The 20,944-nt window shown below is 30.2% G+C and overlaps 1 protein-coding gene across 6 annotated transcripts in view; it reads left to right on the top strand.

Moving 5' to 3' along the window:
• The window catches only part of LOC141457084 (uncharacterized), a 34,257-nt gene that overhangs the window by 9,261 nt on the left and 4,052 nt on the right, over positions 1-20,944 (top strand). For 3 of the 6 annotated variants that reach the window (XM_074133603.1, XM_074133604.1, XM_074133620.1), the window contains exon 6: positions 19,588-19,641. In XM_074133603.1, the coding sequence (XP_073989704.1) occupies positions 19,588-19,641 (54 nt within the window). Of the gene's footprint in view, positions 1-935; positions 1,087-1,135; positions 4,632-19,587; positions 19,642-20,944 lie in introns of those variants that run through there. The other 3 variants (XM_074133606.1, XM_074133612.1, XM_074133629.1) reach the window with 2 other exon arrangements.

Raw genomic sequence — 20,944 nt, 5'->3', positions numbered from 1 at the left:
AACGTAAACTATAATCTCCTATACATTATGTATGTACATTTATTATGTACAATTATGTCCACTCCCAGTGCCTTATGTGTACATCTCTTATAACTGAATGTTTTAATATATGTAGAAAATATATCTTTCCTTAATTTTAGCTTGGCTCTAAAGACCTTTTTTTTTACAATATATAAAGCGATTGATACATAAATATCAAGTGACAGGTCATAAAATCCATCACCTATTGGATTGCCACTATTGAAAACAATATAACTATTATTTTGGACTTGTAAGTGCATATTTTCTTGAATTCTTCTAATAAATAACAAGTGAGATCTTTCAATCTGTTGAAACCTCAAGGTACATTAAGCAGAAGATTTTTATCTAACGAATTTATTTTGAAAAGCTGTAAAATTTTAACCAAGCTTTTTTTATTACATTTTGTTAAATTTAAAATCCTAATCTCCTATGGTTATATGGCTATCAGTGCAAGTGAACATAACATCCGCTTTATTTTAATATTATCGTTATCATAATGATTTTCTTTTTCGTTATAATTTTACTTTTCTTTGTTAATGTAAACTCTGAAAATTGATTTCTGCGGTTAGTATATTGTAACAACAATGTTGGAAATTGTTACATTAATGAGGTAATATTTCAAGAATCACATAACGAAAGGAGGGCGAAATTTCTCAATGTAAGTAATTTGGCCCAGATAAAACCTTGCAAGAAACGTTCTCTTATTTTAAGGCGGTGCAAAAATATTTTAAAATAAACTTAGACTAGATAGATATTTGGCGAAATTTAAGTTTTTTTTGTTGTTTTTTTTTTCATCCACGACATTAATATGTGTGCATTCCACTTTCTCTTTTAAGGATGTCCTTTAATTTTTCCCCTTATATTGATAGTAGTGTATAATGTTTTTTTTTTTTTTTATTCTTTTATCTGCACAGTTTTTGCTATGAGACTACCCAATACAAAACAATTCAACCATAATAAAAGAAGATGAAATTCTATTTTTGAAGAAACATTAAAATTAATATTTTTTTATTTTGCTTTTTGTTTCGGGGTAATCTCAATAGTAGATATATATATTTAAATATTGAGTGGGGTTGGGGATTATGAAAGGAATTTTGTTGGGGGGTGTTTCCAGATACAAGGAGAGGTGAATGGAGATGTATGCAGCCACAGAGGTGCCAGCTGTGTGGTAAGGTGTTTTCTAATTCTGGCAATCTTCGTCAACATATCAGTAATGTACACATGCCAGGCGAAAGGGTTCCTTGTAATGTTTGCTACAGAATGTTTAAGAATAAGGAATATTTGAGGAAACATCACGTACAAACTCATAATGCACCACTTCGGAGGCACAGGCAACGATGATATTTCGCCTCGGAATCTACAAATACTCCATCCATAGTATTCTGAATTGGTTTCTACTGGTCCAAAAATTATTTTAAGTTCTTAATGTTTTTTTATTTATTTATTGTATTAAAATATTAAACAGAACTCTTAATTTATTTGTTTTTCGTTAAACATTAATATCACAGCGGACAATCTTAGTAATTGTTTAATTCTATTTATTTTCTACCAATCTTCTGACTGTGATCAATAAATACTAAAATGTAAAACTACATTAAAAAACAAAGTGCAATTTAGAACTTCTGGATTTTAATAATCTATGGGCTTAATTACTTGAAACTCAATTAATTGAAAGTTCTACTTTATGAATTATAATAACAAAACAAAACAAATTTAAGTAAAATCGTTTCAATTAAAGTTACGCAACACCAACATTATAATTATTTTAATTGGTATTTGTTATTTATTAAATTAATTATGGATGTACAATGTCATAATTTTTTGTACTGCAGTTGCATGTTATTTGTTAAATATTCGTTGTTATTAATTTATAATATACATGGTGTCTTGTAGTCTTTTATACTAATGAATCTCGGTGAACTATTTTTTATATTTATATTACTGTATTTAAGTATTACATAAGTATAGTCTTATATGTGTAGATGAAAAAGAATTATATAAAAATAAAACAAAGCATAATAATTAAGTTGTGTGAATGTTATTGTTGGATTAACAGTCTATGTAGGATATTTTCTCTTTACATGTTATTATGGTGGACTTTAAATCTGGGATTTGTAATTAGTTTGGTTTTATTTTGCACACAGAATTTTTCCCCCTGTTAAATTCAGTTATGTGATGATGTGAGTTTCCAACGCGGATTTTAAAAATCAAGTACAATTTTAATTATACAACATTAATTATTTTAGTTATCAGATTTCCTGTAAACTTGAAATTATAGCAAGCACTGTAATCATGAACATATACGGGATATTCAGATCCTTGATAATTTAGAGGTAGTTCTGTGCATGCAACGGGTAATGTAACTGCTGGGCAAAATGTTATAAATAAAAGTAATCATTTCAAAAATTGATTTTAAAAAATCATGTTAGATATCGGAAACCCTTAGTGGTTAATGGTAATGGGAAATCAAGTTAGAGCTTCAAATTCTTTGATACATCATTTTGTATTTTTTAATAATTCACCCAATTTTATATATGTATGTTAAAGGCGGGTGTACGTCTGATTATTAGACTGTTAACTAGGAAGTCCCTAATCCGAGTTCCGGAATAACTAAAATTGATATTTGTATCGAAAATAAATTATAAAATAAGCGTTCTGTCCCAAGTCCAGGGCAACCTAAATTGGAGGCAAGCCTGCCTGAACAGTAGACGAATACCTTATCACCTCTAAACCACTTATTTTTCTGACAGGGGACTTCAAAAACAAACCTATTGCTTCCGTAAAACTGAATTAGAAAATTTTATACTAGTATCACTTGTAGTGGATACTCTCCTTGTAGTGAGAAGTAAGAAGATTTTATCGCTTTCTCTTTCTCTTTCATTTTCTATTAAAACATAAATAAAAAAAAATGTTTTCTTATAAAGTTGTTTTGGCTTTGATCATAAATTTCTAAAATTGCGAGTATATAAACTGTAATTGATTTAAAATATTCATCAGTCCTTGCTTCCTAATTGAATAACTGAAATATCTTAATTTTTTATCTAGACAGAGGAACTTTCGTTTATGAGGATTAACTACATCAAATCAAATTTAAACTTAAAAAAAAGACTAAAGATTAAATAATTATAATGGGGGACACAACTCAGTACTGAAAAATTATTTACTTTTCTAGTCTAGGCTTTTTGTGAGTGTTTATTTATTTGTTTTTTTTATTTTTGTATTTATTATTATATTTATTTGAATGATCTACATACTCATACTTGAAAAATAGTTTAATTATTCTTTGATGGCGTATTATGGGTTAACGTTACCTACCATTTTCTATTTGTTTTTAATAAGTGCCAAATCAATTTGTGTTAAATTTTTGTTGCAGTATTTTAAATTATACTGTTACTGTTTTTCTAGTTTATACGTTTTTTGCTGAGTCTGATTTTTTTTTTTTTTAACCTAAATATATTTCAAAAGTTTAAGGTAACCATAGAACTGAATTCAGCAATTTCGTTAGGATTTAATAAATCACTTAAAATATAATATCTTTACCTAACTAGCTCTCTGTATTCTGTTCCCAATTTCTTTTTTGTTTACATTTCCTTTTTGTTAGTGACTTCTGTATAAATATTAACAATTAAGTTCATTTTTTATTTTTTCGGACATTGAAGTAAGGTAAAATTAAGTGATAAGGTAAGTAATAATAATTATAAGAAAAATGCAACCATACTGCTACCATTTGCTTATTTAGGGCAGTTTTATTATTGTATTCTTATTGGAAAAGAGATTTTAAGAGTTATAGCAAATTTAAAAGTAAGAAAAAAAAAATTAATTTTTAAATTAGTCTTAAAAATTATTAATTAAATTGTTTGTTTTGGGCGTGAATACATTTATAGATACTTTTTACATGATGCTTCTTGAGAAATGATAAAGAAAATATTTATTATTTATTAAAAAAAAAAGAAAAAGAATTAGCTTTAGTGCGTAGTAAAAGAATCTATTAGATACTTAGCTGCATCAGATGCTGTAATAAAAAAAAAAAATATATGAAAATGATTCATTTTTGTAGGTACAAAACGTTTTTATTCTATTTTTTCTGATTATAATTACAGTAAATTAGTATAATGTACTGATATTTAAACAGCTTAATTGTTTGTTTTGTAGTAATATAATTTATTACATGAATTCTGTTGGCTACTTATTATTCTAAAATTAATACTAAAGATGATAATTATAATGAATAAATTCTTGCTGCCTAAATTATCATTACTTTTAGAGGATGAGTGCATTATGTGAAATTTACTCTGTGTTGTAGAAAGCAAGGTTTCTTATAAAATGTTTTAATAACTAAACATTAATTCTTTACGACCTTATTAATTTTATTATTTGTGTTATGTGTTGTTGTACTTTAAGTACTTATAACAAAGAAATACTAAGTTACACAAACAATCTGTTTAAAGATAGCAATATTTTAAAAAAAGAAGTTGTATTGTTTAATGTTTTACTATCTTTTTAAACATTTTTATACATTAAATTGTACCAAAGATACTGATTTATGAAAAAAATGTTTACGATTTGGTGGTACAAGTATTTATTGTAAATAAAGGTTTTATTATTAATTATATTATAAATTACCTTTGTGATACCTTCAACTATGATTTTTTTTAAATTATTACATTTTATTTATTTTGATCCTGATTAATCATTTATTTCATTTTTTGAACATGCCATTTTGTTAATTTTATTTATATTACTTTTATTTGGTTTTAAAATATATACTCTTGACATAACTTTTAATTTCAGGTTCGTTTTTTAAGCTAAAGTTTTTATTAAAAAATTGATATTTTATTCCTTAAAAAAAGTAATACAGTGGTGTGGGATATCCAGATTTTTGGTTTTCCCGCTCCATAAACTAATGTGTTGCGAACTAATTTATGAAATTGAAACAAATATTTTTGGGCCGAATTTGATTTTCAGAAATTAGGTTTATAAATGGTTATCTATTTATTTAGGGTTTCATTTCTACTTATTTCTATGCTAATCTCAGTTTCGGGTCCTAGGTTATTTGAAAGAAAAATTAAGACCGTAGGCAATCCTCTAAAAAAAATTCATCTATTTTTTTTTTTTTTTTTTTGTATACGAGGCATTTATTAGTATTCTAGTGGCGGGCAACTCCATCTTTACATCGCAAATGATTTGTTTATGCAGAGTAAAATGCCAGATGTTGTAACGCTCCTGAACAGGTCTCAGCTTTATTTCTCAAGCCGCCCAAACTTTCTTTCATAGTACTAGAGGTAGCAAATATTCACAGAACTAATAAGTGGTTGAACCTGTGGAAACGTCATTAAATTTTAATTTACTTTTTTATTATGAATTTTGAACATACCGTGCAGAGTTCCTATTTCAAAATACCTAATATATTTTAGTGCTGCGTGAGTGCAGCAGTTTAATATTTAAATGTGCCTAGCTTTTGTATTTGGACTCCAATTCTATCCTTTTAATTAGAGTAGAGTCTAGAAAGCGGTTCGTTTATCAAGATACTAGTACGACAACTAAAAAAGGTATCTTTTTGCAGCCAAACTAGCTTAACATGCATTCTATTTGGGGAGGGGGGCAGTTCTCTATTTCTGCTCTCTCCTCCGTCTGGCGCTCGCATAGCCCACTCTCTGTGCGTAAACTTGTTAAACCTGCAGACATTGTAAGTTTTTTCCTTTTATCATCAAGATGTTTCCGCGGAGCAATTCTGCAATGCGACCAAATTCTGATTTTCATTTTTGGAATCAAGTGTGCTAAATGCACTGCCGCTGGCATTACTAGTGAATAGGACATGTTGAAGTTTGGCGTCGTCTTTAACTTTAAAATTTGCTTCTGTACGTTCGGAAAAAATCACTTTATTTATTTTAATTTTTTCCTCAAAATATTCCATTGTTTTTCTTTCTAATGCTATATTTTACCTTTGAAATAAAGACATTTGATATAAAATTTCTTCCGTTTGAATACAAATGGTTTGGTAGATGAAAGCATCTTTTAAACACCTTAGGCTGGAAACATAGTGGAGCGGCGAGCAAAGCGGCGATGATAGCGAGGAGCAAAGCAGCGAAATCAAACACAAGTAAACATATGGGACCGCGCATAGTGGCGAGCAAAGCGAAGATAGAGCAACTCTATCTATTTCTAGTTTTTGTTTTTGCCGCTTTGCTCTTCGCTATCATCGCCGCTTTGCCCGCCGCTCCACTATGTTTCCAGCCTTAGTGTAAATAATAGACAATTTTTTTATGGTGTTAGTGGAGAAATCGAAAAAAAACCTCCCGGGAACGGTTGCTTTTTTTCCATTAATTAATGTTCTATTAAGGCGCGTCAACATCTGAGGGGATTAGCGCCCAAAGCTTTATCTCGTTCCCTTGTTACGGTAAACACTGTCGCATCAGCGGGGATTCAGAATAAGAGGCTTCTAGAAGGAGAAAATCTAAGTGCAAGCAAGTTCAATTGAACGTGGAGGATCCATAGTACTAACCACTAAACTAATTCATTCAATTATTATTTTTTAAAAAAACTGTTGTAAAATTTTACTCGGCGGACAAGATACATCTGATATGGGTTTATACACTTTCCTCTTGAATAACTTTCTTATTAATGTATTCGTTAGCTTATCAGGAATCATTGTTTGCTTTTCAAGCAATCCTCTTGTACCATTAAACAAAGATTCAAGTGGATGTGCATTTTCTAATATAAGTGTATCACATTGCTTATATTTTCAAAATATTTTATCTCAGATTACTACCTTCTTCTACTACACATTATACGTTGTCATGATTCTGCATTAAATTAAGCAATGAGAACAAGAGAATCTCTTTCAAGATTTTTTTCCTTTGTTGCTTTGTTTTAGTTTCTTTATTCAAGTGTTTATAAATTATTGTTACTTTCATTCAGTCATTTTCTTATCCATTCCAAATAATCGACCATGAATTATAGTTTACAATTCAATAAACATTATTTACATTTTTCTTTTATTTTCGAAGGTGCTGGACCTGGCATGTTATTTATTATTTCTAGATTGTTTGATTTTTTTTTTGGGTTTGAATTTTCTAAATTGTTGACTAAGAATTTTTCCTTTTTTTTTTGCATAAAAAATGTGATGTTTACTTTTCTACAATTACTTTTAAAGTTTCACTTGTGTTCACATTACAAAGTTTTAATTATCAAAGACTAGAGACTATCGATGATATCTTACTTTCTCCTTTAAGAGAAAATATCCCATCGTGCAAACAATGGCAGGTGTAATCTTAGAAAATTATTTCTATCATTGATAAAATAAAAGTGTTCCTTGCGGTTTGATTTTTTGTTTTGTTTTTTGAATGCTTAGTTTTAACGGAAATGTGTGTTTGAAATAAACTTCCATTCTTTCAGTTGGTGGAAGTACATTTGCGTATTAATTAAATTATGTATTGTGGATTTTGTATAAATATACTTCTTTATTGCTGTTAATAATTGAAATTACATATTTGTATGACATCTACAAAAGAATATTAGGCTAATCTTATCATTTAATAATTTTCTTTATAATTTGTTCCACTGAAGATAAAATTTAGACTTTGCTCCTTGAAACAACAAAAAACTTATATTACAATATCTTTAAAAATTTTAAATTTCGGAAAACATCATTATACAATGTAGCTATTGCTATTGTAATTATTGATTTTCTATTTTAGGCATGAATATGAATAGGCTATTGCTCGAGGTCCTTTATTAATTTGAGGTTAGGTTTTAATACTACTCTCTAAGGACGTTTAATTATGTTTAAATATTAAAATATTGAATCATTATAATCATAATTTTATGTCGCGCCTTAAATATAATTAATGCCATTTTCTTATCGGCAAATTGTTACATTGAATGAAATTTAATTTAAATTTCTAATGAAGGGTCACCTAAGGCGTTACTAACCAACAAAAACCAGCAATAAAAACAAAATTTAGTGTAAATTTAAAAAAACAAAATTAAATAAATAAAAATAACCCAGTGGTTCGCGAAGACTTGCACTGACTACATCGCTATTCGTTTTGGGTAATTCCTGCCGAAGCTAACACTATGATTGCATATGTGGCGGACATATCTAACTAACTTAATTTTTCTTTTAGGGGGGGGGGGTCTTAAACGAAGAATCGTATAAGATCCTCGATGTTCAAAATGCGTTTAAAAAGAAGCAGTCTCTTATGAGATAGTTGAATGCATGAGAATGATATAGAATTTTTTTTCAATTTTTGGTAAATTTTTAATAGCTGCTTGTATTAGCCAGAAAATTTTACCACATTTTGTGTTGTACCACATAATTTAACATTTTAAGAGTGTTCGTTGAAAATTTTTATAATTTCCCTGAAAATAAAGATCCACTTAAAGGTGAATTTTGGATTTACAAGCCCTGTGTGGAAGACATATAATCGTGCGCACTTGATCATTAAGAAAAAAAGCTGATTGAGTTATCATCTGATGTCATTCAGATGTGTTCTGAATGTTATTCTGGTGTTCAGGCATAAAATGCCATTATTATCCTAATTTTGGTTATCTCTCCATAAAAAATATCAACTTTTGCATTGTAAAGCTATCAGATTATTTATAGTATTTCAAGTGCCGATTTGTGTGAAGGACTTTTTCAACTATTGTACGTCATCAAGAAAAAAACAAATAGAGAAATTGATTAAATGTTAATTCAGCGCTTCTTTTCTCAGAGACAACTCTGCAACCACTTATAACAAATTTGCTCCAAAAAAAAAATGCAGCACTTGTCGCAGTTGCAGTGAATTTTCATTTTATTAACTTTTTGTCTGAACATTGGCTAATGCCGATTTGTAAATTATTATTCCCATTTTCACCAGGCTGCCGATTTTAAAAGATGAATCGGCGTTAGACTTTAGTTTCAATTTCTGGTAACAACCGCTAGATGTCGCGATCACTGCTATATATAACTCAACTCTTCCTTTATTCTCTGTTTATTTATTTTTTTTTTTTTTGCGCATCAACAGCTGAGGTTATTAGCTTTTGAGCTTTTTCCAGTGCACTGCCGGCCTCCGGACAGTGTTCTCTCGTTACAGACAACACTGTCCATCACCGGACAGTGAGCTGTAAGAAGCTCCTAGGAAGAGAAAATCTAAGGGTCAGCTGCTGGATTCGAACCCGGGACCTCCGCATGGGAGTCCAGTATGCTAACCTCATAGCTAATCCCTTCCCTCTCTCTGTTTATTATTATTATTATTATTGTTATTATTACTGTTTTGTACAACGCAACTTCTTTCGGTGCTTGTTTGTTAATAAATTGGCACATCAGTACAGTCTTCTGTAAACCATTTGTTTAGCATGCCTATTTTATAAGGCAGGTGATTGATAATTTAGGAGAAGTAAGAATATGTTTTTGGGATCGTTTTGCTTAAATCTCCAGAATTCGAAGTTTATTATTATTGTCTTTAATAAATACTATACGGTGGAACAGTTGTATAAGGGTTTATCACAAAAACTGCATAAAGAAGCTTACTGATGAAAACTCCCAATTTTTACCCTTTTTTTTCAAGTTATCATAAAAATAATATTTTTTTCATCACTAAAACTATCAATTTAAAAATTATATATGGATATAAATTTCTGAACACTTCAATAAAATTTTATTTAAAAATTTACATGTACACTAAGAACCTATACATTTAAGTAATAAACAAACAAAACAAATCATATTATGAAATCATAAATGGTGGTAAAGATTTTTATACCATTTACAGTGGATGTTGTCGTGAAATTGGATATTGAAAATATGATTTAAGAGTAGGTAATTCTTTCTTAAATTTCACTCTATTTTGCATTTAATAAAGGTTTTTTTATTTTTATTTTTTTTAGAGCATTAAGTGTTATTGTATTTTTGTTGAATAGTACGTGACAAAAAGAATTTTTTACATAACTAATAGTTCGTAATTAAGTTAACAATAATTTCCATAATTACAGTTTGTATACTATTAGCATCAGTAATGTAATTGTTTACGTTAATTTCTCTTTCACAAGGTTTAACTTTTTCGGATTAGAGGACCTCAAAACGGACATTTTGACAATATCAGAAATCTGTACGATCGCAATACATTCTTCCACTAGTACATAAGTTAGAAAAGGGGCAGGACCTGTGCCCCACGGCACCCCTTAGCCACAAGAGACTTATTGTGCCTTTTACTAGTATATAGTCAGAACAAAATTAAAATGGTGAACAAGATATTACATAAATAATAACTCTTGCTTTGCATCAGCTTAACTGCTTAAAAAGTTGCATAATGTGACCCAATTTCTAGTATTCCTTTTTTATTTATTTTTGTTACAGTTATCTCAGTGGGGTTTTATATACAATGAAGGGAAATTAAATGTTCTTAAAAATTCCTGTTTTAGAGAAAGTAGAACGATTGAGAGTAGAATGCTTTCTAAGAGAGGAGCACATTTTCGCTCTTAAAACCTCACATTTCCAATACTTATTTAACTTTGTCTTAGCATAATTTATGTTATTAATTTTTCGTAACATGCAATTACTTCAAAAATGTAGTTTATTTCAAAATTATACTTGTTTACTTTAAACGGTATGTTTTCGAAAATAGTTTTTAAAAAAAAACTTCGTGGACGTAAGCGACTAGCAAACATGCTTTACTGTAAATTTCTTTTATTAACCATTAAATACCTAAGACCGGCAATCGAACCCAGTACCATAATACATATTAGCTTCGCTGGTCTCGCCTCTAACCGCTCGGCTACCGTGGCGCCTTATTGCAAATTTATAATAATTTGGGTCACATATTTGATTCTCATTAATATTTAATAATTAATGAAGTTCTACATTCAATAAACTGTTTCTTTCGAGAAAAGCTCATCCACTCTTCTTGTCCAGCATGCCCTTATTTTGCTTTGGAAATGTTTTACAAATAAAAGTTGCAGAACTATGTTTGAGCTGTAAGTATGGTCAATATAATTGTGGATAGGTTATTTCCTGCAGTATTGGTCGGGATCATGTACATGCTCCATTTCTTTATTCGCTTCATTAAGATGCCTTAACCTTTCAAAAGGTTACAGTACTATTCTGGAGTAATATTAGATTGTGACAAATTTTATGTATATATGTACAAATCACTGTGATTAATCCGTATATTGTTGTCTCCCTTTCATTATCTCATTTTTCAGATGCCTAATCGTTTCTTAAACACATGTCTTCTCTGTTTAATTTTTCATTGTTTATAGAACTTAATAATAGAATGTTCTTAGAACAATTCAAACAGTACATAGTCTAGTGTTACAGAAAATTAAGTTATTCTCAGAAAATAACCGATCATAATGAAATAAAAAAAGATTTATTACTTTTTATTTGCACCACTCTAATCAAACAAAAGTTACTTTATTGTGTACTTACGTTATCATTGAGGGTAAATGAGTCATTAACTTTACGGTTATATAGTTTTTTTTTTTCTTCAAACAATGCAAAATCGTTTCATTGCTTCATTCGGAATGCCTGAAGTCTTTGATGTCATTCATAACATTTGTGACTAATATATAAGTTATTTTTAGAAATTTGTACCACTTTGTGGAAAAGGAAATAATGTTGTTTTTGTTCATCTTTATCAGCATTGATTTATCGTCTCCAAAACTGTAAAAAAAAAAAAAAAATGGTCTATATATAATTATAGCAACAAGTATATAAAATGAGATACACTTTTGTTAATGTGTTAACAGTAAAACTGGAATTAGATAATATGGCAATTACATAATAACAATAATAATAAAAATTATCGTGGCAGGCAGTGCAGTGAAAAAAATCTCCGGGCGCCAATGACCTCAGATGTTGACGCGCCTTATATCCAACACACTATATTTAAGTTATTGACTCACTACATACAAAAACAATTTACTAAATATTAAATGGTACCTGAAATTGCCATGTTACTTTATCTACTGCGAAAATTACCAACTCTTATTTTACCACAATTTCAATGTCGACCTTCCTACCCTAAGTGTGTACTCGTCGACCTTGTCTTCTGCCTATATATATGTATATATATCCTACACTAACACATCTATGTCTTTAAATAATCATCTCGAATACTAGCCTTAATTACATTCTTCGCAAATTTTACTTGCGTCAATCACTTTTATAATTTTCTAAAAATCTTATGTTGATACACTTACTTTATTGACGTCCTTACGATTGTATTATTATTATTATTATTATTATTTGAATTTAAGATGCGTTAACATCTGAAGTTGTTGGCACCCGCAGCTTTTTTTTCCCTGTCTGCCACCAGTTAGTGAGCTGTAAGAAGCTTCAAGGAAGTGAAAATCTAAGGGCCAGCAGCTGGATTCGAACCTGGGATCTCCGTCGCGTGGAAAAGATTCTAATTAATAGTAATTTTTAAAAAAATTTGAACATATTGTTACTTAGTTGACCTTTATATAACATTTAAAGATGGTATGGTACTGTTAGTTGTAGGTCATTTATAGGTCATGAATCTATTACTTTTTTACCGCCCTACATTTCTAAAGCTATAAAGGAAGGTATTATTTTGGTCGAGACAGTTATATATATTAAAATGTATAATAGAATTTAGATTATCGAGTGCTGAAGAAGAAAGAGAGAGCTACGGACAGCGAACCTTACTCATTGAGAAAGCTATGCTGGGCGATCTACCTTAGTTTATGAGCAATTTAAATTTACACATTGAGAAAATTCCATTTTGGTTTTTCTGCTCTTTGTTTTTATCTTTATTGGAATGATTTAGCTATTGCCGTAAATTGGTATAATTTTTTTATTTAGATTACTATTCCATCCGTCGTAAATTTTTTTTTGTGTTTTTGTTTCCCTGATAAGCAAAACTTTGCCTGTCATAAATTTAACCAATTCTAAAATTATGTACAATACTTTTTAAGTGGATTTAAAATTCAAATTTATCTTGCACAAGGCTAAAATTTGTTTTTCAATAAAATGCATTCCTAATTGTTAACAGCTCTAGATATAAAAGTAATACCAAAGTAAAATCCTTGCTGATAAAAAGATAATTAATCTCTTAAATGTACGAGTATATTATTATGTCATCTTTCAATGAAATAGCAATTCTGTTTACGTTTTTGACTCAGCTTTTAGCAGTCGTGATTTAACAAAAACCCATATCAGATCAATGTCTAAAGTCACCAAGCAGGTGGCACATTTGATAACAAGCCTATTTGCTGTTTTACTATTGCTCCTAAATCACATACCAGTGATAAAATAGCTCAATATTTCACGAACATACTTTAAAAATGTGGAGATAGCACTTTCCCGATTAAAGATACTGTTTTATGTTTTTATCATATGAAAAGTATTTTTCCAAATTTTACTTACTCAAAATGCGTTTTTAATCTTACCTTGCTGTACAGAAAGCGGAGCTCATCGCATACTTCCCCGTTAGAATGTAGCGTCCGTATGAACTTTATAATATTATGCGAACAACGCTTTCAACTTTTAAATTTGAGGGCTTCACATAACTTACTGCAATTTTTCATAAAGTTGAATAACTCTTTATCAAAGTCTGTACTTTTACTTGTCTTCAATAATTGAGCCATTCACTTTACAAATCGATTATCTCCTCTTTTTGAAATATATTTAATTTAAGTGTCACACTTGGTTCAGTGATAGCTTTGAACATTTATAATAAATTTCTTAAATAATAAAGATTAACACCATTAAACGAAATCATTTTTTGGCTATTAAATAATAAATAATTTATTTCAGAAGCCATTTTGATTCAACTCTGTGCCCTAATGTAAATCAGTGCAATAATTCATCTCTGTAGCAGGCCGTGAATGATAATGGTAAATTTATTAGAATTTATATTGTAAACGAAATTTTTAAAAAACAATGCACATTATTTCATCGCATTTCTCCATTTTTTGTTTTATGGAATTAATCGAGTTATGAAGTGAACGGCTCAATTTATAGACGTGCTCTAATTTGAGTTAGCCTACTTACCTTTAACGGGTGTAAACCTACGTTGGAGAAAATTGCATAGTAGAAGGTATGTGGTAGTTCTTGCTTAGATGCACTTTTTTTAGATCAGTAGACATACATGTTGAAAGAGAAGCTGTTGGTGTGTTGGTTACGATGTCGAAAGTACGACACAATTGCAATGCTTTCATTTTATTGCCGGAGAAGGCTTAAAGTTGCTGAATTTTTTTAAACAATCTTTGTTCTTCGTTACATAGCTAATGTTGTTCTAACATAGCTAATGAGCTATAGGGACTCTCCTACGTATATTTTATTTTTGTCTAGGAAGTCACAGTTCACTGCAGCGAAAGAATACCAGCGTATTAACTCGCCTTAAGTTAATATATTAGGATCTTATATTTTATTGATCTTATGAACCAGAATTTTTGTTTTTTTAAAATAAATTTAATACCATTTATTTATCATTATTGGAACTCGGGCGGGTGATGTATCTACGAAATGTATTTAGGCATCCCTTTAAAATGTATTTTAATAGTTTACCAGGGCTTTCAGTGAAGTAGTACTGTTGTGTAGGCACCTTCAGATCATATTAATTACACCAAACCAGCCGCCTCTTAACGCCCTATTTTGAGTATACCCCCGGTGAGGTGTGATAAAATTAAAAGTTTTTATTATTATTTACAATAACAGAAAGATTGTGAGTAATTAGCAAAGATTTTTTAATCAAAATAATGATTAATTTTGTACAAGTTTAGACGTACAGATTTCTTTTTCACTGACTTCTACATTTTTAATTGCAAGTTTATCATCAAATATGAAATGGTATGATTGAAATAATATAACTGACTCTGCAATATTTTTATTCAAAGGACCAGCTACTTTGTCTCTTATAAATATCTTTTCTTTATTAAAATGTTAAAGTAGTAGTTGCTTGCTTTTAATAATTTCTAGGTTTAATGTAAATGCATATATCATCATGATTCAACTTAGAAAAAAGTATAAATTTATGAAATATTAATAGAAAAGGGAATTTTAAATCCAATATAACGAATAAAAACAAACATACCTGCCAGCATAGTGCATCGATTTAGCTAATGTGAACGTCCGTGACCTCTCTATTCAATGATAAAATACTAAGATCGATCGATCAAACATGCTCTCATTCAAAAAGCAACTAGCTCTGTTGAGTCTAATTGTTCTTAATGGCGGCAAGTGGAATTATAGAATTATTGCTATGTACCAAATTTTTAAATTGAGTTACACAGAAATTTTTGTTTTTAGGTTCTCTCAAATAAATGTTTTTTTCTCTTGTGAATACAATCACAGTGTAAGGAAATTTAAATTCATTATTTATAGTTGCTGAAAGTAAATTACATATATATATATAGAAAAGTAATGGGTTATAAAGAATACTTTTGCCAAAGCAGCGGTCTGCTCACTACACCCAGATTAGCTGGCAGATCTGATCCTATTAACATTAAGCAGTTATCCCTAATATGGCCAAGAGACTTCCTTACCTGTCAACGGCTGGTTTGGGACCTCCTCCATCTCTTCTAACGCTCTTTAAAACTCCATTAATCCATCCTACAACGTCGGTAGGATACTGGGATTACGGGTAGAGAATTCATTGCACCGAATGAAACCCGCACCAGTGAAGAATTATCACCTCATTAGAATACCTTTAGTGACCTTCAGAAAACTTAGACGGTATTCATTGCTCTCAGAATTTAAAGCAGCACAGCAAGTATGAACTGAGAGACGTAATTCTTAATTAGGTATCAAGAAGGGATTGTTGGCAATCCGCGAAGAACCTAACATCAATATTAGTAAATCCTTTCCAATGTAGTTTTAATGGTGTCAGCTCCTCTTGAAAGACAAGAGGTATACCCAACTAATGACGCACGAAAGATTAATAATGCCGAATTAAAGGCGGCTGTTGGACGCAGTGACATGAAGCGTTAGCCCTGTTATAGCAACAGTAAAAAATAATAATCCGTAGCAATTTTCATAGAACATTAGATGAACTAAAAAAAAAAAACTATTTTAATTCTCATAAATGTGTGTTGACAATGAATGAAATCATGCTAAACAGTTGTCTGGGTTTATGAACATTGAACCTTAACCCGCCCAGAATGCAGTCGAAATAATGATAAATTATTATTCATTCAAATGACAGATTAAATTTAATCTAATAATTGTATAAATGTTATCAGTAATTTACAAACTAGAGTCGTATTCTTTCCCCCCAATGTTTACTACGTATGTAACAGCAAATCATTGAATAGTATTTAATCAGTTGTTCCCTTATTTTACAAATATGGATTGAAATTTGAAAAGTTTATTTACAGTTTAAGAATTTATACAAATATAAATAAAAGGAGGTTTCAGGCTCAGCAAATATGGATTCTGTAATGTTAAAAGTATACATTTCATTGGAATCATCAATTTTATTTGGTCAGAAAACATTTTTATGATATATCTGTGCTAATATGGGTAACTCTGGGTTCATGAGGACATGATTAATTTAAATAATCTACTGTTTCCAAATGGGTTCGTGAAAAGTGTGTGAAATTTAGTGAATTAGAATTGTCTAAATTTATAATTATTGATTTAAATAAAAATTAATTCAAGTTATAAATTCCCAAATTTATTATTAACCCATTTGCATCATAAGCGCATATATGCGCTCATTTTGTCTGACAACTATCACCAGAGCGCATATTATACCTGTGCATTTTGTGGATGCAGTCAATGAAAATTGGTAATCAGGGTAATCAGAAAAAATGAACAGTTGTTTTTCCGACGGCAGTGACGAGGCAATAATTAGACCTAGACCTACAAAACGCAGACGTTTTTTTTGGAGTACAGACAAGAGCATTTCACGTTTTCAAGCAGAAATTAGCGCAAGAAATACTTGAAAAAATATATCAAAAAAAAAAAAGATACCACAAAAGAGAATAATATTTACACCATGTCTATCATTGCCTCGAAGATTTACCGGTCAACATTTTCCAACCCTTATCGAAACAACTTCATCGAAGAAAGCTCGCAAACGTTGTGTAGTTGGTTTATCAGAAAAAAAAAGAATAGAAAAGATACATTTTACCTATTTGATAATTGCCATATGGCAATTTCAAGTCTTATCATGTTGTGTAAAATAATTTGATGCCTTGTCTTTTATTATTATTTTTAATCTATAAGGAAATAAAAATTCTTTAAAATAATGAATAATAAACTTTATTTAACATTTAGGTATATACATATGTACATAAGGAGTTCCAGTATAAATACTATAACCTCCAGCTACTAATATTGTTACAAAATAAAATAAAAAAAATAAAACTAAAAGTAAATAATGAAGGGAAAAAACCCTCAGCCTCTAAGGAAAGTTTTATTTCAGGGAGTCCCTAACTCTTCTGTGCCTGTGCACCGTGTCCAAACTATAGTCCCCTATTAGTCTGCAGAGGTGGTTGTGACTCAATTCACACATACTGAAGAAACCAGTAGCGAGGTACTTGATGTTGTGTTCTACATAGTCCATGTAGGTGTTGGCGTGTAAGTCTATAATACGCGTGTAACGGGGGGGAAGTTGTCACAAGCCTGAGGAATTTATTTTGTATGATCTGCAGTGAGGCGATATTGGATCGACATGTCAAACTCCAGGAGGGACAAGCATAAAGAAACATGGGCCTAACCTTGTACAGTAGGAATTTATTCTCTGGGGACAGTTTAGAGTCCCTGCAGAACAGCGGGAATAGTACCCGAATGGCTGCCTTACCTTTATTTACTCTGTCCTTTATGTGGGGGGTAAAGGCCAGCCCACGATCCATTATTACTCCAAGGTCGATAAAAATTCTTTAAAGTTCACTATTTTTGCAATATTCTTTTTATTTTTCATGTTTTGAAACATTTACAATTAAATAGAATAAAATAAAAAAAAATTGGTGATAAAATATTTTTTCATTTTTCCGTGTTATGCAAATGGGTTAAATTTTAGGTATTTCTTAGTGGAATTATTTTTCTTTTAAAAACAACAATTCGAAGGTTTGGCTTTAGAACAAGTTTTCCCACTTGAAGCTTCACTTGGGAAACTGTACGGTGTTCCTAATGACTAAATTTGATGTATCCTCGGAAACTAAATTTTTCACGGTAAATTTTTATCTCAAAAGTAAACATTCTATTGGGATCTCAAATTTCAGAATCAATTCTTACAATCTTCCTCTCTTTAGAAATACTAGAATAATTTTCAAATTCATAATTTAAAATATTTTTTTCACGCTACAATTTTTTATAATTGTTATTTACAGTAAAATAATTGATTTAAATATTAATTAAGTTTTATAGCATTTGCGCCCGTTAAATAGAAGACATCCTTTTGCCCCATTTCGTCTGACCAATACAATGTGCTGTTACTTTAGTCCAAAATTTTTAAAAAAGAATAGTATAAATTTCAATAAATAGTGTGAACACAATGTGAAATTTTAACCTAAAAAAATATTTATTTTTCAATTTTGCTTTGATTTGTTTTTTATTTTACTTTAGGTACTTTGTATTGGGAAAAAAGTATAAGTCGCATTCGCTTTGCATAATTCGCTATGTTATGTAGAACCAATGACGATCAAGTAGATTGTGAACAGGTTAATTAGTAGAGTGAGAATTTTAATAAATTATTCAAAACTTAATTACATACTGTGGTATAGTTACCACTTAATAAATTATGTGCCACGGTAGCCGAGCGGTTAGAGGCGAGACCTGTAAAGCTAAATATGTATTGTGGTACTGGGTTCGATTCCCGGTCTTATCCCTTGGATTTAATTTAATGGTTATTAAAAAAAGAGATTTACAGTAAAGTATGTTTGCTAGTCGCCTCCGTCCACGACACCTCATTGGTAGTTGGACGTTAAGCCCCGCCTGAAAAAATAGGCGATTAATTTACTTTACTTACTTAATAAATTATGCCATGTGAAATAATCAAATGTTTAAGTTGTAGCATAATAAAACAACTATTGTAAAAATAAGTAAAAATTGCTTAAAATGATTCTATATTTATTTTCTTTTGAGGGGCGGAATTTTTAAAAACAATGAACATTATTTCATCGCGTTTCTCCATTTTTTTTTGGTTTTTGTTTTATGGAGTTAATGGAGTTGTGCAGTGAACGGCTTATATATTCCTTTTTTATTTTTTAAAAAAAGCTCGCAAACACACATTTTCACCATCCGTTAAAGCCCTAATATTTGCACTTTTTTGCATCACAATTCCTATGTGCAAAGCTATTTTCGTTATTCACATGGTAGTTCAGAGTCTGGGACGACAAAATTTGAAATTAAAAATGATAGAGCGGCTGTTCATGGGCTTTATAAAACGGCGACACGATTTGAGGTTTCACAATCCTCCAGAACATCCGTCAGCTTCTTTATGGAACGGCACTGTATTGCAAAGTGAATTGCGTTTTGTAACAGCGAATTATGTACATTTTAGCTACGACCTATTTATAATTCAATTATTGATTGTAAATTTAATTATCTTCACATTTTCATTATAATTTTCCAAGTTGATTTTTATGTTTTTTCTTTTCTTTTTTTTTTGGCAGTGGTTAGGTCAGAGTGTGTTGGGGAAAAGGAAGAGAATAATGGAGCTAACAGCAGTAAGTCTTTCAGTTTGCATTGGGGCAAATCCTCTGGGGGCAATCAACACGTTACTAACATTGCACGCTCTTTAAAACAACTATCAACAATGTTATTTTTTTTTCTTTTTTTTTTCATAATTGCGCAACTAGTCCTTGTGAAAATAAGCTCTATTAGACCACTTGAGAACCCAAGGAGCTCAAGTTTTCCCGTCACAGTAAAGAATGGAGCAAATCATTCACCTTTCAACTATCTTTCTAAGTCCATTTGTAGACCCATAAATTTATACTTTTTAAAAATAAATTCCTAGTCTAACAAAAAATTTCACTCACTGATTTGGAGATTATTCAATGGGATTTCCCAAATTTAGTAGGCCCAGTCCAATTTTCTCAACACATTTAAAAGAATGAATAAAAAATATTGCATTTTCTACCTTCTTTAATTCATTCATAAATCCAGAAGGTTCTTTTTAGTTATGGTTATCCTAGGTTCTTTTCTATATTAATCGGTCATGAAAATACAACTCTGATACAACATAGCCTTATGGGGCCATAATATTAGCTGATCCTTAGGACAATTGCCATCTCAGCAGAGAATGGCGTAAAATCCGCTTGCTAGCTTGCTTGCCAAATTCTTAAATAAATAAAATGTGGTCCTGCAGGCCTTGGTTATTAAAAATTTTTTTTTTTTTTTATTTTGGAAACTATAGACAAAAATCAATTATTTATTTCTATTGTTGTATCTAAGATCGTTGATTGCCGATTTTGAGACCCTTCTTCACTCAGCATCCCCAAAATTCCAAACCTTAAAGATTTTTGCAAAGATGAATCTCGTACTTCCAAAGGCTGTTTTAATAGTTTGAGATGACCGTCGGAGCATCCATTATTATCTGAGTGGCCTTCTGTGTTACTGACTCCTTATCTAGCCTTAAAATTTTATTGAAAAAGAAAATATAAATTTTTCTTTCACATTTTTTTCGTGCCAATATTTTTTAAATTATCAGGCTTGTTGGATGTAATAACATTGTTGATAGATACTGCTAAAAACTTTTTGCTCCTAACCAGTGCTGTAGCATAAGTTTTTTTTTTATTACGTTCATGATTGCTTTTTCAGTTTTTATTAAACATTATGATCATTAATAAAAATACCATTAAACAACATTAATGGCCTTCTACGCTGATTTAGATTTGTTAAACAAAAGCAGACAACACATTAATTGGAAAGTAATCTTCCATATTAAGTATCAAATTAGCTTGTAAGTTTTTCTTTCTAGCTACATCTTATTTAGTTACTTGTCCCAGAACACGATGGCACTTTTAACGT

The sequence above is a fragment of the Rhodnius prolixus genome, unplaced genomic scaffold (assembly GCF_049639745.1).
Source record: "Rhodnius prolixus isolate KJV_2025 unplaced genomic scaffold, Rpr scaffold_1, whole genome shotgun sequence".
NCBI lineage: Eukaryota > Metazoa > Arthropoda > Insecta > Hemiptera > Reduviidae > Rhodnius > Rhodnius prolixus.
This window is presented reverse-complemented; position numbering and strand designations above follow the sequence as displayed.